At 42.7% G+C, this 20,408-nt stretch overlaps 3 protein-coding genes across 4 annotated transcripts in view; all 3 read left to right on the top strand.

Annotated features, from left to right (window-relative positions):
• Positions 1–1,304: 1,304 nt before the first annotated feature.
• On the top strand, positions 1,305–4,505 carry lg6h8orf82 (linkage group 6 C8orf82 homolog). The gene is made up of 3 exons (XM_044200403.1): positions 1,305–1,704; positions 1,843–1,891; positions 2,831–4,505. The coding sequence occupies exons 1-3, from the start codon at positions 1,540–1,542 to the stop codon at positions 3,325–3,327; spliced, it is 711 nt and encodes a 236-aa protein (XP_044056338.1). The 5' UTR covers positions 1,305–1,539; the 3' UTR covers positions 3,328–4,505.
• Positions 4,506–4,637: 132 nt separating this feature from the next.
• naprt (nicotinate phosphoribosyltransferase) lies at positions 4,638–15,255 on the top strand. Of its 2 annotated transcripts, none has more exons than XM_044200396.1 (13): positions 4,638–5,387; positions 6,581–6,708; positions 6,814–6,896; positions 7,218–7,348; positions 8,330–8,445; positions 9,491–9,687; positions 10,843–10,980; positions 11,107–11,191; positions 11,314–11,394; positions 11,501–11,603; positions 12,563–12,720; positions 13,492–13,599; positions 13,751–15,255. In XM_044200396.1, exons 1-13 carry the CDS (start codon positions 5,141–5,143, stop codon positions 13,835–13,837), a joined length of 1,662 nt encoding a protein of 553 aa, XP_044056331.1. In that variant the 5' UTR covers positions 4,638–5,140; the 3' UTR covers positions 13,838–15,255. The 2 variants fall into 2 exon arrangements, with proteins under 2 accessions (XP_044056331.1, XP_044056330.1); XM_044200395.1 differs by having other exon boundaries at positions 10,840–10,980.
• A 2,140-nt stretch (positions 15,256–17,395) lies between these two features.
• The window catches only part of LOC122878068 (1-phosphatidylinositol 4,5-bisphosphate phosphodiesterase gamma-1-like), a 36,385-nt gene continuing 33,372 nt past the window's right edge, over positions 17,396–20,408 (top strand). Inside the window, exon 1 of the mRNA XM_044200394.1 lies at positions 17,396–19,002. Coding sequence (XP_044056329.1) covers positions 18,732–19,002 — 271 coding nt within the window. The 5' untranslated portion in view covers positions 17,396–18,731. The remainder of the gene's footprint in view (positions 19,003–20,408) is intronic.

Here is a 20,408-nt window from a genome sequence, read left to right as displayed (position 1 = left end):
TGCAGCCTGTCTGCAGCCTGTTTGCCTGCAGCCTGTCTGTCTGCCTGCAGCCTGTCTGTCTGTCTGCAGCCTCTGTGCCTGCAGCCTGCCTGTCTGCAGCCTGTCTGCCTGTCTGCAGCCTGTCTGTCTGCCTGCAGCCTGTCTGTCTGTCTGCAGCCTCTGTGCCTGCAGCCTGCCTGTCTGCAGCCTGTCTGTCTGCCTGCAGCCTGTCTGTCTGTCTGCAGCCTCTGTGCCTGCAGCCTGCCTGTCTGCAGCCTGTCTGCCTGCCTGCAGCCTCTGTGCCTGCAGCCTGCCTGTCTGCAGCCTGTCTGCCTGCCTGCAGCCTGTCTGCCTGCCTGCAGCCTCTGTGCCTGCAGCCTGCCTGTCTGCAGCCTGTCTGTCTGCCTGCAGCCTGTCTGTCTGTCTGCAGCCTCTGTGCCTGCAGCCTGCCTGTCTGCAGCCTGTCTGCAGCCTGTCTGTCTGCCTGCAGCCTGTCTGTCTGTCTGCAGCCTCTGTGCCTGCAGCCTGCCTGTCTGCAGCCTGTCTGTCTGCCTGCAGCCTGTCTGTCTGTCTGCAGCCTCTGTGCCTGCAGCCTGCCTGCCTGCAGCCTGTCTGTCTGCCTGCAGCCTGTCTGTCTGTTGCTGTGTTGTAACTAGAGGAATGTTGTTGTTAATGTGCTTCTCTTTATAAGCCAGGAGATTTACACGGAGCTCCCTGAAGCGCGCTGTTGTGTGCTCTCGTGTTTTTTTAAGTCACTGGCTGGCGCTGAAAAGGCCGGTGACCTTCAGGCAACCTACTATAAGCTGCAACAATTAGTCGATTAGATTAAGACAGAAAACTCTGACAATTGATTAATCTTTTTAGTCATTATTCAAGGAAAAATGACAAACATTGTTGCAGCTTTCCCAGTGTCATGATTTGATGCTTTTCTCTGTCATATATGATAGTAAACAGAATATCTTTTGGTTTTGTCAGTCCACCTGTTAAGTATTGTACTGTATTATATAAAAATAAAGTTCGACTGATTGATAATAATAACAAAAGACTTTATAAGTTTTTAAAAAACAAAGTAAAACAGGGAAAGGGAGGGGAGAGACCAGCACCTAATTCAATTTAAATTAATTATTAATTATTATTAATTATTGGTATTTTCTTTCATATTATTTGCAAATGGTTTATTCATATTCCATTAAAAATAAGAGGAACAGAGCTTTTCAAAAACGTTATATGATTATTTTGTATGTAAACCCTGCACTTTTTTTCTACCTTATTAGACCTTGGATGTAATATATTGCCTTTGTATTGTATGAAGTCTGAATATTACTATCATAATCTAAGTATCATCAATGTCCACTAGGCGGCCGCAGTCAGAAAGTGGCGTGCTGTTGCAACAGTTAAAGTCTTCCGGGTTGTAGCTCTCCGCGCTGACGCAGCTGCTGTAAACAACAACACAAGGGCACGCTTAAGTTGTGTAACTCCGTTTAATAATAGAGAATCCCGGTTAGCGCACTAGTCGGCGTCTCTGTTTCCGTGTTTATTCCGGAACATACTAATACATACATGTTGTTCCTCCGGACTGCGGCTCTCAGCTGCAGAGGTCTGACCGCTCTGCGCTGCCTGCCCGCCGGCTACACCGCCTCCAGAGCCACCGCTACATACATCCAGGGCCAGAGCCCGGAACCACGTATCCGAGAATACTTCTACTACGTTGACCACCAAGGACAGGTGAGTGTGTAAACTGACACAAAACAAAACCTTCAAAAAATCTAATCTAACGTTAGATTATCCTGCTGGCATGACATGTTGGTGTGTGTGTGTGTGTGTGTGTGTGTGTGTGTGTGTGTGTGTGTGCTCGACTTGCAGCTTTTCCTCGATGACACCAAAGTGAAGAACTTTGTCACCTGCTTCAAAGGTAAACATTAACACACACAACGCAACGAGTACACTCTGTATGAATAAAATGGGGGGGGCAAAATGTAGTCTGTCTCCTGGAGTATTATATAGCATCAGGTTTGCTGTGTGGTAATTTGATAAAACTCAAATTAATGTAGGAATGTGCACCATGTAATCACAATATCTGCTAAAATAGTTGAGGTTTTAAAAGTGGATTTGACACTCTCTCAGAAGATGAGAGGCTGGCAATATTCCCTGTTTTTGTTACTGTCACCGAATCCCAAGAAAACACTCAAACCAACAATGTGTTTATCTGTCTCTCAGTACTTTCTGACTTCCTGTCCGCTGCTCTCAGCTCCAAGCCCATTGGTTCCTACTGAAGATTTAAATCTTTAAAAACACTTCACAAATATATAGTTTCATGTTTAAAAGGGCTCAGTAATTTCCTAAAGCAGCTGCTCGCTGCAGTTTTTATCAAACAAACAGGAGGAAATAGTGCATTTGTTGGGGACTATTTTCAGCAGCGGATTAATCCACATTTGGTGCTGTAGTGAGTGTTTGGGGCAGCAGGACGGTGTGTGTGGGACTGAGTCAGAATAAACTACAGTGTGTTTGTTCGTGGTGATGAAGGAACATGTCACCCAGTGCAACAGTGCGGCTCACTGATGTGTTTTAATAGTTTCTGGACAACAATGGAGCTCAGAGGAAGAAGATATATCAGGCTGTGATACACAGATAATACTTGTTAGTAGATACATTCATTGTTGAATGATAGGCTAAACACACTGACCCAACTCTGACTGCAGGTTAAAGTGTGAAGCTACTGCCGATGCCTTTAATATGTTTCTGATCTGACTAATTATTAGCAACAGAGTGAAACTCATATTTTTCATTGCATGATGTTTCTGTTGCTTTGTTGCTCAGCAGCTCCTCGTCATCCCTGTTTCTTTTTTACCAGATAAACAGTTCCTGGTCTTCTTCTTCAGTCGGCTGCGTTCAAATCAGAGTGGTCGGTATGAGGAGGACTTCCCCTTCTTGTCGCTGTGTGGCAGGGAGAGGAACTTCCTGCGCTGCGATGACCGTCCTGTGGTCTTCACCCACCTGCTGCAGAGTCCTGCCGGGCCGCAGGGAATCATGGGAGATCAGGAGCTGCTGTCGTACTGCGGCGGGGCCGAGAAGCTGACCGCCCCGTTCCGCCCAGAGGCGTTGTACATGCATCCTGTTAGTGGACGAGTTTACCACCCCTGCTTAGAGCGTGGAGGGGGGGTCGGCCTGGTCAGGTCGGCTCTGGCCATCGAGCTCAGCCCGTTCTTTGTTTATGCTCCGGAGCACGGCCAATCAGGACAGCCCACGCACTTTCTCTGGGGAGGACAGAAGCACACACTGACCAATGAGCTCGCAGGATGCTTCCCCACTACGGAGGAGGGGAGCGGGCAGCAGGGAGAACTGGGATAATGACCAGAACTGGTCAAAGGTGTACCTTAGCTTTTGAAATGCTATCCTGTGAGATGTGTGGACATCATCAGTGTCCCATACTGGCAGTGGGACACAGCTGTGATCACAGTGTGATTGTTACAGTTTGAAGCCTGGGCCGATGTGTCCTCCTATCCTAATTTATGTGATGTGTGAAAAGTCATATTCACTGATGATGCAGAGTATTTTTGGCTTCTTCTTTTTTTATTTTTTGGGCTTGAGACCCCTCAAACAAAGCAGTGTCTACTTGCAACCCCTCATCACAGGTCGCAGGTCGAAACAAATCTTCCCTTTAGATTCCCTGGATTAATCTGAATCTTATTTATGGTCCTGAAGAGCTATAACTATCCAGTTATTGAGTGTAGCAGAAGTATATCATTTTTTCTTTCCCTTCCTGTTAATCATCTCACAACATATTTATCATCCTGACCTCCAGGTTGCAGAGCCTAATGAAGCTACAGCGGCTGAGAGACCGTAAGCTCGTATTTTAATGTTGTCACACTCATTGTCACTTTTCCTCACCACTGTCCCTTCAGCTCAGACTTGCCGGCACTGTTTCTGCACGTTTAAACGTAAGATTCAGTCACATGCAAATCTGATTGTTAGATGAAACCTTAATTAACCCAAAGTAGGTAATTATAGCAAATTTGCTAAAGAGAAGAGAGCAGTTACTTGACACATTGAGTGCAGATGGTTAGTAATCCATAGCCTACAAATATAAAACATAATACATATCATATTTCTCCTTTGCCAAATTTACAGAGTAGCAGATGTGTGCAGCAGAGTGGAATTATACAGAATTTGACTCTATATCATTTCTAAACATTCACACCTGGAGGGGGTGGTAATGAGGGAGGGGCAGGCGATTTATCCTGCTGGTCCGGGGGATTGAACCGGCAACCTTCCGGTCTAAACTTTTGGCCACCACTGCCCCTAAATAATAATTAAATATGCAAAATGGACATACTGGTGAGTTCGCATAGAAAATACAAATCTTAAACAAATAGTATTTAATGTTCTTCAAATAGAGCAGAATTTGAACTGTACAAAATGTATTTATATGAATGGGAATAAAACAACAAACTCATGACAAGCATTTTAGAATATACTACTGAATGTACACAGTCGGATCCGTCTTTAATAAATTGAAATACTCTGAATGTCTTGCTTTCTTTTTTATTATGTTAAATTCTTGACAGGAAATGTTTTATTTGAAATTGCTACTGCAGATCTTGCCACCTTCCCTGTCAAAGTACCAAAGTACATTCACTCAAATAGGGTACTTTGACATTCTAAGTATTTCCATTTTGTGCTGTTTTATACTTTTACTCTACTACTTAATCTACTTTGCAGATGAAGAAAACTGATCATGATGATTGCTGCAGTTTAAACTATCCAACAGTAAAGTTGGACCTAATTGAGCGTTTTTGTTACTAAAGTACAGTTTCTATATTACTAAATATCATATTACATTTTGACTGCAGGGCTTATCATTTTTACATTTTACACAGTGAAGGTTTGTATTACTTCCACCTGTGGCACGTGGTGATCAGAAAAGGGTCAGCCAACTAGGCTACATTATATTATAAATCTAATCTAATACAATATTTGCTCGCTGGAAAGTGTCATCTGAAACTGGAATTGCAGCATATTTTTTCAAACACACATCACGCCTGTTCTGCCAGAGTCTCCGTCTGTTCCTGCCACAGTAGGTGAAGGAGTCAGCGGGGCTTTGGAGAACTGCAAGTCCCAGAGATCTGTGCATCAGTGAACCGTGAACCAGGGTTTGAATAACATGGCAGCGCCGTCCAGCAACACATGCGGGATTATGGAGCGGTCTGTCCGGGAGCGGGTCCCCCCGCTGCTGACGGACCTGTACCAGTTCACCATGGCGTACGCGTACTGGCGGTCCGGCCGGCACCAGGAGCCCGCCGTCTTCGAGCTCTTCTTCAGGGACAATCCGTTCGGCGGCGGCTTCTCGCTGTTCGCCGGGCTGCACGACTGCCTGCTGTTCCTGCGCAGCTTTCGCTTCACAGACGAAGGTGAGTAAGTCAACCTTGAGTATCCCTATTATTACTATTTAAACAGCAGCAAATGACCAAATCTAATTAATGACCATGTTATTTTTCATCAGCTCGGCATGCCATTGCTTTCCTCCAAACTCCAAAACACTTACGCATTGGTTGCGCAATACTTCACCGTGCGACCCCTGTGTGTGTGTTTCACTGAGACAACATGAATGCCGGTGGAGTATTTCAGTGAACTTTGACGTTTAGCTCTGAACTTTAGCACACAAGAATCTGTAATCTCTCTGTGAGCTGTAAGGATCAGGACATGAAGCAACAGCGCACACACCGCATGCCAAGAAACTTTCACAGTGTTATTTAACACTAATTATATTATGGGATGTGTTATTACAGATGAATTAACATGGAAGCAGCATTTAAAAGTTGTAGCTGGTACTTTTTTATACAGTTGGATAGTTTAATATGTAACAGTGCATCATGTTTCATATGTTAAATCTGAATCTGTAACTATAGCTGTCACAGAAATGTAGTAGATTACAAAGTACAATAAATGAAATGTAGTGAAGTAGAAGCATAAAGCTGCATAAAATGGAACCTGAACCTGAAGAAGTAAAATGCACTTAGTGAGGCAGCCATTGGTGAAAGAAATATTCAGATAAGCAGAAATATCACACAGTAAAAACTATTCTGCTAAACATTAATCTTCTAATAACTCATGTATATTATATCTCTGATGGGTCATTTTCTTGCCGAATGAGTACTTTTGCTTTGATACGTTAAGTACTTTTATTTAAGTATGATTTTGAATGAAAGACTTTTACTTGTAATGGAGTGTTTTTAGTTGCATTGGTACTATTCCTTGAGTAAGGGATCTTAATACTTCTGTTAGAGTATAATAAAAAGTAGCATAACATTCTCAAGTACCTAAATTGTACTTAAGTAAAATAATTTTTCACCACTGCAATCAGCACTGAAGTCTGTTGGTAGCTGCCAGATTAGATTAACTGTACAGAAAGTTATTCGATTTAGCTCTGTAATTGTGTGTGTGTGTGTGTGTGGTGAGACAGGACATGTGAGGGAGGTAGGGCACATGGAGGGCATGTGCTTGTGTGACAGCACATGTGTTGTAGGATGAAGGATGCCCTCTCTTGTCGCTCTTACTGACAGCGTTCCAGCTGTTGTGTTAACGTCGTGTTTTGTGGATCCAGATGTGGAGTTCCTGCGCTCTGTCCTGCCCCCGGCCACCGACCCCGCCTTCTTCCAGTTCCTGCGAGGCCTGGACTGCTCCGGCGTCACACTCCGCTCCGTCCCAGAGGGCACTGTGGTGTTTGCCAGGGTGAGCTGCAGGGTTTTAGGGTGAAACTGAAGGTCAAAGGTCAAATACGTGATCTGTAGGGCGTCAGAGGGAGTAACTTGTGCTACGTCTCTAAAACATCTGCAGGTGCCTCTGATGGAGGTGGCAGGTCCATTGGCTGTGGTTCAGCTGCTGGAGACCAGTTTACTGTGTCTGGTCAACTACGCCAGGTAACAACCAACACACACACACACACACACACACACACACACACACACACAGATACATATACTGTAGCTTTGGAAGAAGCAAATGCAAAAAAATACATATATGTGATACTGTTACACAGTGTGTACACTAAAATTAAATAACCAAATTAAAGGGAGAAAGCTGCAGTGAAGTCGAAGCTGTCCTCTGTTTCACGTCGGCTTCAGTCGTGACTCAGCCAGACACAGCTCTCGGACCAAACTGTGCATTTTATAACACTGAATACAAGTTTGGCTCCAGACATAAAACAGCCTGTTTCTGTTCTGCCTCCTCTCTGGTGTCAGTCTGGTGTGCACTAACGCTGCCCGATTCCGCCTGGCGGCCGGACCCAGGAGAAAGCTGCTGGAGATGGGCCTCAGGAGGGCTCAGGGACCAGATGGAGGGCTCACTGCCTCACGATACACACACATTGGAGGTGAGTGTTGTGCGGTCTGCCCTAACCCTAACATTCATGTTCTGACGCTCACTATGTCAAAAGTCTGTACATTTCTTCTCTAACTCATTTTAAAACAAACACAGATAGCCTGAGATAAATGTTTTTACTCATGTCTGTATGAAGCATCCAGGCCATTTCTCTCTGAGGTAGGATTACAACAACTATCACTATCACGCATAGATGTAGGCGTTCTCACTGAGAGGAGGCACGTGGACCTGGATCCACATAAAGAGCCTTTATCAACGCCTAGAGCTGAGAAACCTTTGAAAGAATGATTTAATTTGACCTTCATTTGGGAATGAGTCTCACACAATGTGTCTCCAACAATTAGTGAACATAAAGAACAGGACTTTTTTTTTTACAAGTTGAGAAGAGGAATGTCAGAGCTACAAATTTACTTAACATCCATCCATCCATTTTCTACCGCTTAGTCCCGTTAGGGGTCGCGGGTGACTGGAGCCTATCCCAGTGACTTTGGGCCTTAGGCAGGGTACACCCTGGACAGTGGCCAACTCGTCGCAGGGCTAACACAGACACAGACAACCATTCACTCTCACAGTCATTCAATACGGGCAATTTAGAGTTATCAATTAACCTACACATGCATGTCTTTGGACGGTGGGAGGAAGCCGGAGAACCCGGAGAGAACCCACGGTAACACGGGGAGGACATGCAGACTCCACCCAGAGAGATTGTGTGATGTTGGTCTGGTCCGGGAATCGAACCCACGATCTCCTTATTGGGAGGCAGGAGCTTTAGCCGCTCTGCCACCGTGCATTTACTTAACATATGAACAACAAATGAACAAGAGCCAACAGAGACGATTTGCAGCAAGTTATTTTTCTAAATGGCCCAAAATGAGCTTTATTCAGGTGTGTTGCCTCAGGCTGAGTGTGTCCTGAGTTTGCCTCTTGATAATGCTGACACACCCACAGACTGACACTAGAATCTGTCTTCCAGGGTTCGATCTCACCAGTAACGTTCTGGCTGGTTTCCTGTTTGGGGTCCCCGTCGCAGGGACCATGGCACACTCATATGTCACTTCCTTTACCTCCCTGGAGGAGGTCTGGCCACAAGTGAGTATGTGTTCTCTGCTCCAGTCATCTTTAAAGGACCATACCAGATGTTTTGCACATTTTTAGCTCATTAACTACAAATTGTGGCTGCTCACATTATTGTCGATCATAACCCAAAGCATACAATAAGTTAGTGGATTGATTTCATCCATCACAGTGAACATTTTACCGCCTTTATTTCTTTATCAGTTATGTTATTGTTGGAGAATGGACTGCAGAGAGCTACGTTCACTTCCCAGCAGCAATACCTCATGTGTGTAGTCCAATAAACATAATTCACAGGTGGGAAGCCAGTGAGGGATTATGGCCCTGTGACTCCTATGACTGGTTGGGGCACCTGCACAGAGGGTGGTGGGATTTCAGGGCTAGCATGAAGCGGCTGTCTACATACAGTGTAAGTGGTGTAATTTGCACACATCAAAAGGTTTAGTCAGCGGTGTGAGCTAAGCTTATCGCTGATACGACATCATATCATTTAGATCATTTACAATAATTTGAACAAGAACTGTTAAATTCAAGCTAAAGAACAACACACTTGTTCTTTATATATACTGTATATTTATATATATTTATTATATATAAATTACGCTAATTTAATATTTCTGAAAAGTCTTTAAATGTCAGTTGCGGACAGAGTTAGTAATTTAGTTTGGAAGTTTGGAACTTAATTGTCAGGGATGTGGAAAAATAGTTTTTGACTTCACCATTTACAATACGACATATATGGGAACAGACAGACAACAGAAAAAAATCAGTACAAATAATGTCAAATTTGAGCACAGTGGCGAGGTGTAAAATCTCAGCGGAGGCCCCGTGTGTACTGCAGGAAGCATGTTGCCGACCGTGGAGCTCACAGTGACGAGGGCCACAGTGCCAGAAAACAGTAGCATTGTTGTTAATGTCAAGTACTGCAGTTTCAAACATACTGTTTTTAAAACTCTGTCGGTGCATTCAAAGACAATCTGACATCTGACATTTTACTGCTCAGCTTTCATATGTAATACCCAATTTGAATAATATGTCCCTGTTTCATGTTTCCACTCAGACTCTGGTGGCCGTGAACGGGGACCCCGATCCAGTTGACTTCATCTCGTTGACGAAGGGCTGGTTGAATCGTGTGTGCGAGCTTCTGGGAGTGGAGCCTGGGAAGATCTGTGAGGGCGAGTTGGCTGCCTTTTTGTCCTACGCCACCGCCTACCCTCAGAACTTCCTCCCTGTGATTGACAGCTACAGTGTTGGCTGGTAACCAGTGATGTTACTTTTGATACTGCAGATGCCCATCGATGACATATGGCATGTGTTGAGTTTTAGGTTGTAGTATAAGAACGCTACATTAATGTTGTCCCTGTTTATTTCAGTCCTCCTGTTTTCCAGCAGTTTCACTTAAAATAGTCACTCAAACATAAGTATGTGTATAATTTACCCACTTTCAAACTTCTTCAATAATATATACTGTATGTTGCACAATGGTGGAAAAAACTAAGTACATTTAACAAGTACTGTACTCAAGTACTATTTTGAGGTACTTGTACTTTACTTGGGTATTTCCATTTTACGATACTTTATATTTCAACTCAACTAGAAGTCGCAGCAAAGTACTGTACTTTTCATTCCACTACATTTATTTGATATATTTCGTTACTAGTTACTTTGCAAATTCCTATTAATAACACAAAATATAATCAACAAATAAATGATGGTGTATTATTGTGGGTTAAAATAAGATAGGACTTTATTGATCCCCGGGGAGAAATTCACGAGCCACCCAGCAGTATATAAGATAATTAGCTCCACCATTACAAGCTGCAACATTAAAGCGATATAGGCATGGCTGCATCAATGATTATAATCCAGTAATATAATATATATTATTCTGAAAGGGTCATTCTGCATAATGAGTACTTTTACCTTTTGTACTTTAAATATATTTTGATGCTAATACTTTTATACTATTTGTTAAGTAAAATGAATGCATGCCTTTTACTTGTGAAAGAGTATTTCTACACTGTGGTATTGTTACTTTGACTTAAGTAAAGGATCTGAGTACTTCTTCCACCACTGTGTTACAGCAGTGGAGCATGATCACGTTTTAGGATTTTGCTGCACTAAATTATTTGTACCAGCAGGTGTCACTAGTGCACCACAATGTCCAAGATGGACATGAGGAAAGACTGTGTACTCCAGTTAGGGTTGTAACTAACTGATACCTTCATTATTGAGCAATCATATTTCTTTTAATCAATAAAAGGAAATGTTTAAGTAATAATTCTTAGAAAATATAGGAAAATTATAATTTCCCAGAACCCAATGTGACATTACTTTTAACATCTTCTTCATCTAACCTTGTATGATGACATTTGTGTGTGTGTGTGTGTGTGTTCTGTGTGATTTCAGTAGCGGCCTGCTGAACTTCTGCGCTGTGGCCTTGGCGCTGTGTGAACTGGGCTACAGGCCTGTAGGAGTTCGTCTGGACAGCGGGGACCTCTGCCGGCAGTCAGTTGATGTCCGTCGTGTCTTCAGACTCTGCAGCGAGCAGTGAGTGAGGTGCCATGCTGTATGTGTGCATCTGTATGTCTTTCAAACCTACAGTGAGAATATATCTTACTCCTCCAGACGTCTGATGTTCCCTTTTCATCTTTTCCTTGTGTTCGCTTCATACAGTTTCTCCATCTCTACCTTCGATTCACTGATCATCGTTGGGACCAATAACATCACAGAGCAAGGCATGGCAGAGCTTAACAAGAAGGTAACTTGACTGAACATGTGGATTGTTTATGATGAACAAGAAGCTCATTTAATTGTCTGTCATCTTTACTGCCTTCAGGCTTTTCCCCCTTTCTCCTGATGTTCTGTTTATTATTGTTTCAGGAGAATGAGATCGATGTGGTTGGTGTTGGAACACATCTGGTCACCTGCACAAAACAACCCTCTCTGGGCTGTGTGTATAAGGTAACAATTAAGACAAAAGTGCACTTAATTGTCTCTCCAACTGCCCCAAACTCACTTCTCCTATCATGGTAACATTTTTATGGTGACATTTTTGTATGTGTGTCAGCTGGTGGAGGTGAGAGGGAGGCCCAGGATGAAGATCAGTGAGGACCCAGAGAAGAGCACTGTCCCCGGCAGGAAAGCTGTCTACAGGCTAGTAGATGCTGAGGGTGAGAATTCAGAGCGGGACTGCTTTGTGGCAATATTAGATTTTTATATGATCTCGATGAGATGAATACAGAAGCCCTGAGAGGCAAGTGAGAAAAAAAAAATCTGGTGATCCATTTTCTAAGTCTGATCTAAATAGTTTTCTCTCGTGTTTACGGCTTAAGAACAGGTGAAAAAAGGTTTTGCCAGGATAATTTTTCTAAGATACTTTTCATCTGTGAAAAAAGTTGAAAACATCGTTTTTGTTAGGATCAGTGTTTGTTGTTGTAATACTAATTTTGGCCACAAGAGGCTGAAGTGCCCCCCTGCCCCATGTCCTAAATAGGACTAAAAACACTTCACAATGATACTGACAAAAAAAATGAAAACTATTTAGATCAGACTTAGAAAATGGATCACCAGAGTTACATTTTTTACTTGCCTCTCAGGGCTTCCGTAGCTGAAGTACCTTGATTTTTCAGCAATTTAATTTGTTGGATTACCCAAAAGCAGACATTACATCTGCCTACTTTTATTATTATTATTAACAGTTTTCAGTTTTTTTCTATTTCTGTTATTTTTTATTATATTAGGATAAAAAATTACATATTACATATACAGATTATATTCACATCACCCACCCGTGATGCTAATGTTAGCATTTGAGCTGAGTCTAAGTACAGCTTAGACTGATGAAAGTTGACAACTCTGACAATGTGGAGCTGAGCCCAACAAGTTTAGATGTCCTGTTCAGAAAATAAACCCCTCTGATTTAGGTAACACAATGGCCTTTCTACTGGCACCAACCTCATCACAAAATGTTCCATTGTTTTCTTCACAAGGCTGTAAGAGTAGAAACATTTTCCATTTTTCATCCTTCCCACAGTTTCGTTTCCTCGTGTATAATGGGCATTACAGCCTTGCGGGGCTGCTAGTGTGCCTGTACACTTTTCACAGCTTCTCGCTCTTTTCTCCTTTGCAGGCCATCCTTTTCAGGACCTGGTGTGTCTCGCTGTGGAGTCTCCTCCAGAGGCCGGAGTCTCTCTGAGCTGTTACCCTCTCGGGTGTGATAACTCCTCTGTCTCAGTCACCCCAGCTCAGGTCACCTGTCTGCGTCAGGAAGTGTTTACCAAAGGACAGGTGAGGATGCACCGTGACTGTTCAAGGATTGAAATCTTCACAACATAACCTACATTAGTAGACTAGCTGCTGTGTCGTGAAGCTTGTTGTTGTGCTTGTTTCCGCTCCATCGATTTTCAGGTTATCATCTATCAGAAGTGTAGTCTGTATAAAGACTTGATATATCAGAAAGCAGTAGACACTCTGGACTTCATGGGGAGGACACACCCATAAAGTCTGTCTGTCCCTACACTTAACATAAATCACATCTGAAAGCGGCGAGTTCAAGGATGTTGGGGTTCCCCGGTAGCTCACCCGGTAGAGCGCGCGCCCCGTGTACATTTCCTGTCTCTCTTCAGCTGTTCCCATCAAATAAAGGCAAAAAGCCCCAAAAAAATCTTTTAAAAAAAAAAGGATGTTGTGTGGGAGTTTCAGAAAGGCATTGTGGGAAATGTAGCAAAAAAGCACAAACACAGTGGTGTACCTGGTTCAAAACAATCAAGGATAAAACAACGAAAAAGACGAATTTCCTTTCTGTGGGTCTTAAAGTACAAGAGGGCATGTACTGTATGAAATTTAGAAGCAACATCTATAAAAACGTTTGATAACTAATAGTGTGCACAACATCTAAAATAACAAAAAACCACAGCAATAACATCTATTATACTGCCTTAAAAACCATAAAGAATCATACTTAAATCATAATGTATGTTTTGGGAGCCATTGAACAGTACAAAACAAGACAATATTGCATTGCGTAGTCTTTCTGAATGTGTGTCCCACTCTTTATAGGTCACACACCCTCTGCGCAGCGCTGCAGAAACTAGAGCAAAGGTCCAGGGCTCCCTCCAGACTCTGCACCCTCGACATAAGAGGCTGCAGGAGCCAGACTCTTACACAGTGAGTTTCACACACAAACACAAAATCTGTACCGGACACATAAATACCGAAAAATTCAGACCTTCTCACAGACACAGAAGCCGAATTCCAGAAACTATACGCTATATATTTCGATTTGTTTTTCCTTATCTGTGGCGTTCACTCACACCAGGTGGCGCTGTCAGAGGAACTCCACAACCTGGTCAAAGAGATTCGAAGAGGAAGCACCAACAACAGCAACCTTCTCTTAGCCAACTAAAGATAATCCAAGACAGCTGTTCTGTTGTCATCTCCTGTTGTCTTTTTATTGACACTCTTTTCCAAAGTGCCTCACAGTAAAAGCACATTTGTAGCATGGTCCTAATGAACCCTAACAGTGTTAACAAACACCATACTCTCCAAATACAGGAATACACAAACGTGTATTCAAATGTAATGTCTATAAAACGGGATTAAAAGCCCAGCGGGGATAGATGGAAGCAAATATAAAGAGAGCATCCATCTAACTTTGTGGATTTACTTTCCGCTGGAAACTGTGATGGTTTCAAGAAAGAAGAAATTGATGGATAATGTAACTGTGGAGCACAGTCAGTCACACTTTCTACATTGACAGATTGATGTGGATGACTAGATAAGCTATAAAATGGCCCTGACCTTTGTTCTCTCTCTCTCTCTTTTGGTTTAAGGCACAGTCTGTGATCCTCACTGCTAAAAATCAAAACATAAAATTGCAACCTGTTAATTCTCTCAAACTGAACACTGGGTGTCGTAATACACAAACTAATACCAGACAGCAATTAAAACTAAGTCTGTGATGTTTGCCAATTAAAATGTGTCAGTTGAGAAGCTGAGTTGTTTTGCAGTCACCAAATAAGGAACCGACTTGTTAGTTTGAAAACCCACTACAGGCACAGTACACGTCCCAAACATGCAGTATTTGTCTTCCGTCTTTTGTCTTTCAGACGCATCTCAAACATTTCATTTTCACTGCCTTGTCACAATGTCTATGGGGATCATTTATTAAACTTAAAGCTGCATTAATCAGCTGTTTTCAGCAAACAAGCTCTGATAAACCCACTGTACACGACCTGCTCAGCAGCAAACAGCAGACAGACACAGTCAGAGAGCAGCTGGTGAACACAGTGGAGCGTTTAGCAGCTAAAGAGCCGGATATTTCCCTCAGGAGTTGGTGGAGACCAAAAACAGAGCTAAGAGAGAGCGAATATTGGCCTTACGTTGATCAGCTGGACACAAACACGACTCCAATGGGATGATAATGTTGCTCTGTGTCTGTTGGATGTGTAAATAGGCTGCTGTTTATTAACACAATAGTCAGAACATCTTCACAATGTGTCGATGCTGTGCGTTTTTCAGCTTGTTTTGAGTTTTTCTGCCCCCTAGTGACCAAAGATTGATTAATGTAGCTTACATTTCTGCCAATATTCTGTGTATTGTCCAATGTTTAAACCACCTGAAATAATACTACTGTTGAAGTTTATCAGTTTCTTCTTTTGTTCGTGTAGTTTTCAGCAGCTGTTTGTATTAAAACCTCTGTGTCTTTGAAACCTTTCAACTTTGGTGCCCTCCTGCGGTAATGTAAAGATTTAATTTAAATTGATTTCAGTCTGTAAATAACTGCACAAGCAATTTGGGATAAAATAAAAGAAAAAAACACTTTTTTTCTGACTCACGGCAGAAGATTGTAATGCAAACTGCTACAAAACTGCACTAATTTTCACCAGTATTGTCCCACTTTTCTTCAAACAAAACGTATGCCATCAGAATATCTTTTAAAAATTGCCACCATTGCATGTTACTTCTACATATAGTGGCTTTGAAATAGTTCACATAAAGTGCTGCGCTATCAACTTATTGCTCACATGTCACAATCATCCTGTCCCAGGTGCATTTTTTTGGAATTTAAAACTTCTTGCAGTTCATATATTTTGAGTTTTACAGGCAGGCCAAACCTCCTGATAGTGCACACTTGTCCTGTGTGTGGTATTTGCTCTTGTCCAGTTTGTGTTTGACTTAGTTTGGACTTGAAATCGAGTTTAGGAGGGTTCAATGATTGACTGAAGCGCTACACATTCCTCTTCATCCCTCTCCACTCTGTCGTGAACCCCCCCCCCCGCCTTTCCGCTGAAGGACATGTGAGAAGTGTTTCCTTGAATTCTGATTGGCTGCCGCTGACCAGTGTATAGTACACCCAGCAGACATATGGAGCTGATTAGACATGGAGAGGCTGTGATGTCATCCATGACTGTCTCATCTCGCTGAGGTGGCCAACAGTCGGGGTGAATCTCACACAGTCCACACTCACTCAGAGCCTTCTTTTGTCCTCTTACAGCCTCAGAGCAGAGTGGATATTCATCATCAGCGCTGGAAGAAGTACTCAGAACTTTTACTTGAGTAAAAGTAGCAGTAACACAATGTAAACGTACTCACTGGAAAAAGTCCTGCCTTCCTGCATTTATCAGTCAAATATAATTATCAAAAAGTAAAAATACTCATTATGGCCATATACGTGTAAACATATATTATTGAATTGTGCTTTACGCATTAACACATAAGCAGCATTTTAATCTTGTAGCTGGTGGAGGAGAAGCTAATTTTAACTATTGAACATTATTCATTGTATTTTTTAAGATGCATCTAATCCTAATCTGCAAAATAACTATAGCTGTCAAAATAAATGTAGTGGAGTAAGAAGGGCAATATTTATCACTTACACCATCAGTTAATATTATTAATAGACTATATTAGTCTATAAAATGTCAAAAAAATCATAAAAACATGCCCATTAAAAGTTCCTAGAGCCAAAATAATATCTTCAAATTCCTTAATTTGTTTGAACAACAGTCCAAACCCCCTAAATATTCAATTTACAACAATATAAAGGTGCAAAACCTCAACCTTTGCAAAGCTGGAAACTATATCTTTTTTGGACTTTTTGCTTGATATACAACTAAAACGATTATGAGTTCAGTTTCTGTCCATCAGCTAATCAACTGATGGTTTCCGTACTACAATATTTACCTTTGAAAAGCAGTGGAGTCGAAGTATAAAGTAGTATAAAATGGAAAGTACGTTCATGTTGTACTTAAGCACAACACGCGAGTAAATGTACTCAGTTACTTTCCACCGCTATTTATCACACCATTCAAGTCTCTTGCAGACTTAAATTCTTTGTATTTAAATGATTATGTGACAATATTCATGGAGAGATTTCCTCCTCCAGGAACTTCACAAGCATAGACAGTGTACATTCAGTCCTGCTGAATCTGGGAGGGAGTCTTGCTCAAGGGCACTTCAGGATTCACGTTTGCAAACAACCACAACAAGTCAACTTTCAGCTTTAACACAAGTGTTATTGTTCCTCATAATGCTGCAAACATCAGGCCTTATGCAATACAAACTGATGACGAGAATGTATTATATTTGGAAGAAATTCACAAATTTGACAACACAGTTTCAGATGATGTATTTCTTTAAAAGCCTTCTGGGATTATTGAAAGGTTTAAAAAAAATATATGGCTCATTCAACACTTATTTTTATATTTCTGTCAGCTTCACGTTTTATTTTCCAGGACACTTTGAGCAGTCATTGAGCTTTCCATTACATTTCTAATATTGTTACTATTATAATTACAGTGTTAAAGTTCATTTTTGACCTTTGAAACAAAACCAAAACATCAAACAAATGAAACATAATCCAAACTCAAGGTCTTTTCTATTATTATTTTTGTATGGCCTATTATTATTATTATGCATAATAATAATAATAATAATAATAATGATAATAATAATACAATGTTTCTTCTTATATTCTGGAAATCTAATCTGGCACCAAAATAAAACAAGGAGAAAAGCTTTGCCTCCCAAAGTGATCCACTGTATTTTGTTGAAATGATTTGTTGCTGCAGCTGTGACTGTCTGACGTGTTAGTGATCTTTGTGGTTTGAACCCCACTTGACCTCTTGACTCGACTCATCACTCGCAGAGTTAATAAATAAAATCTCCATTCCTTCCTCCGAAGCTGCAGATCTCCTGGAGACCCGCGGAGGTCGCTCTGCTCTCTGCCGCCTCTCCTTCTCTGGCTCTCCGCTACGACTCTCTCTCCACTCCCCTCATCCTCCCTCAGATATACTACAGCACAGAAAGGGAAAAAAAAAAAATCTGATCAAGCTTTTCCGGTCTGCTAGCCCTAATTTCCTCTCAGGACCTCTGGCGTTGGAGCTGTGGAGACGCGCAGGCAGAGAGAGACGGATCCCGAGCGAGGAGCAGCTGGGGCAATTAACGCGTACCACCACAACCCCGCACGCCTCAGTACGGCTACTCCAAACGGGTGACTGGGTGGGATAATGCAGGCTGTCGGCGGGGTGATGCGCTCTGGAAGGAGGAGTGTGTGAGGTGAGAGCAGAATGGTTCGGCGGATGGGAGCGCACACGGTTCTCGCCGCGGCTGCTCCGTGCTCTCCCGTCCGCGCGTCTCTCCGTCTCCGTGAAGCCGCCACAGGGCGCCCGCCGATGCCCGTCCTCCTCTCCGCCGCCCCGCTGCACCCACCTCCGGGTATTTGTCCGACTCGTCATTACATAACTCGGCGTCTTTGTCGCTCGCACTGACTTTATTTTTTCCGAAGCCAGGAGTGGGGTCGCTACATCTTGTTTGCCGCCCCAGCAGCAGCAGCAGCAGGCGGCGACGACGCGGCGGCTGCTGCCCAAGCTACATTTAAAACCGGGCTGTGCTGCCTTTGCTGTCGTGGACTGGAGGACTAGCAGGAGCACACATAGTGGGTGGAAACCTGAGTCCAGCGGTGATGAGAGCTCACTCCGAGTGGATTTCGCTGGTGTGCTGCCAGAAGCATCTGGAAAGGATAACACAGGGATACACTCCCCAGACATTTCAGGGTTTCAGCTCTGATGTCTTTTAGCTCGTGTTTTAATGTGAAACTGGTTTAATCACACTGGAACTTAAAACCCCTGCCTGCTGTAAGTGGCACAGTTTAGGTTCATAACAAGATTTCCTCTTCGCACCAGTGGTTTGGACATGTTGGATAACTGGTGCATTCAGTAAGTGATTAAAGGACAAGCATCCTCACCCAGAAACCAGTACAGATTTCTGCAAGGTTTCCTTGTAGCTATGCAGTGAAGATGTGTGCAGCCAGGTTCAGCGGCTGCCTCAATGGCTGTGCTGAGGAGGCCGCAGGTGGAGCAGCGGGGGCTGCTGGTCCAGTCACTGCCTCCAGGATGCTGGACTGGACAGAGGCCGGTCCCCGCATCCTCCACAGCCTGGAGATGGGGACAGTGATGACCATCTTCTACCAGAAGAAGTCCCAGCGGCCCGAGAGGAGAACCTTCCAGATAAAGCAGGACACGCGGCAGATAGTGTGGAGCCGAAACCCTGACAAATTAGAAGGAGAGAGTGAGTATTGCCATAAAAGCATGAACTGATTACTGAGTGGGCCCAAGACCAGGGACCCCCTGACCCCTGGGCCTGGGCCCACAGAGCCTCTGTATGAAGTGACTGTTAACATTTGTTGTTGGAAAGTTACAGAGCATCCCTGCTTTATGGTTTTCTATAATATCTTGTATTGTGTGCTGTAGTATTAGCATGATATCTGTGCAGAGGGATATCCGAGTGGATCTGTTGTGGCAGGAAGACAGGAGTCAGTCAGCCTCTCTTCATCTGCAGCCTGAACTAAATACTGAAGTTCAGCTGTAGTTTTTGAACCAACAGCAGCACCTGAGTTCTGCTTCAGACGCAAAATGACTATAAACAGATGCAAAGTGACCACAAAGAGAAGCAGTGACAAAGACAAAGAGACAAAACAACTACACTCTTTCAGTTTGGGGGTCTTGCTCCCATGTAGGAGGGGGTCGGGAGCTTTTTGTGTAGCGTTTGTGTGCAGGGGCCCATTATCACTATATAACTATAACTATAGTACATGACATCCCTGTTGTGTCTCAGTCACATGCACTGTATACACTTAGTTTTTCCTTCTTCACATCATTTATGTTATATTGTGTATTCCGGTCACAGATTCTGCATCAGAAGATGCTGAAATGTCAGCTGAAGCTAAGGTATCTGAGAAAATGCTGACAAATACAGAAATACAACGCCAGGGACAGTTTCTTCCTCTGTGTGTGCATGTTTTAAAGCGGCGGTTCCCAACCTTGTGGCTACTGAAACTACTGGGGCCTCTCCAGAATAATGGAGGTGAATGGGACTTTGTTTGTGGTGTTTGTGCACCATCTCTTTTAGAAACAGTCCTCCAGTGATTTAAGATTATCCACACACCTTAATGTCAACAGTTTTCATCTGGACTGTTTCTTTATTATAAAATAGCCTAGTTAAAGTTAAAACTGTGGATGGTTCAGAGTAACTGGGACATTGTTTTTAGAAAGACACACTTTATTCAATATTGCCAGCACCACAAACAAAGTTCCATTGTATTAGTGCTGAGCAGACATTTCAGAGCGAACTCAAAATATCAACACATACAATTGAAATCATCTGCATTGCTAGACACTGTTAGGGATCAGTAAGAAAACATGTCTTGTTGTCATTTGGGTGAACTGACCATTTAAAACATGTACGCACATGGAGAAACCAGAGCCGGATATCGAACCTCAACACTTTGTCGGTTTCGACCAAAATGTTTCCGTTGAGTATCGAAAACTGTAAAGTACCTAAAGTTGGCACTGAATGTCTTTGATCAGATATTTTCTGATATAAAATCAGAATTTTTGACTGTATGTTAGTTAGACAAAGTTTTTGTGTTTATACAACATTTAACATTTAAGAACTTTGGTTGTTAAATAAAAAAA

Source organism: Siniperca chuatsi, linkage group LG6 (assembly GCF_020085105.1).
Source record: "Siniperca chuatsi isolate FFG_IHB_CAS linkage group LG6, ASM2008510v1, whole genome shotgun sequence".
Taxonomy (NCBI): domain Eukaryota; kingdom Metazoa; phylum Chordata; class Actinopteri; order Centrarchiformes; family Sinipercidae; genus Siniperca; species Siniperca chuatsi.
This window is presented reverse-complemented; position numbering and strand designations above follow the sequence as displayed.

Coding starts and splice junctions, on each gene's coding strand:
- naprt (XM_044200395.1), top strand. CDS start 5,141: ATGGCAGCGCCGTCCAGCAACACATGCGGGATTATGGAGCGGTCTGTC. Junction 7,349..8,329: donor ACGATACACACACATTGGAG/GTGAGTGTTGTG, acceptor TCTGTCTTCCAG/GGTTCGATCTCACCAGTAAC. Junction 8,446..9,490: donor TGGAGGAGGTCTGGCCACAA/GTGAGTATGTGT, acceptor GTTTCCACTCAG/ACTCTGGTGGCCGTGAACGG.
- lg6h8orf82 (XM_044200403.1), top strand. CDS start 1,540: ATGTTGTTCCTCCGGACTGCGGCTCTCAGCTGCAGAGGTCTGACCGCT. Junction 1,705..1,842: donor ACGTTGACCACCAAGGACAG/GTGAGTGTGTAA, acceptor CTCGACTTGCAG/CTTTTCCTCGATGACACCAA. Junction 1,892..2,830: donor CTTTGTCACCTGCTTCAAAG/GTAAACATTAAC, acceptor CTTTTTTACCAG/ATAAACAGTTCCTGGTCTTC.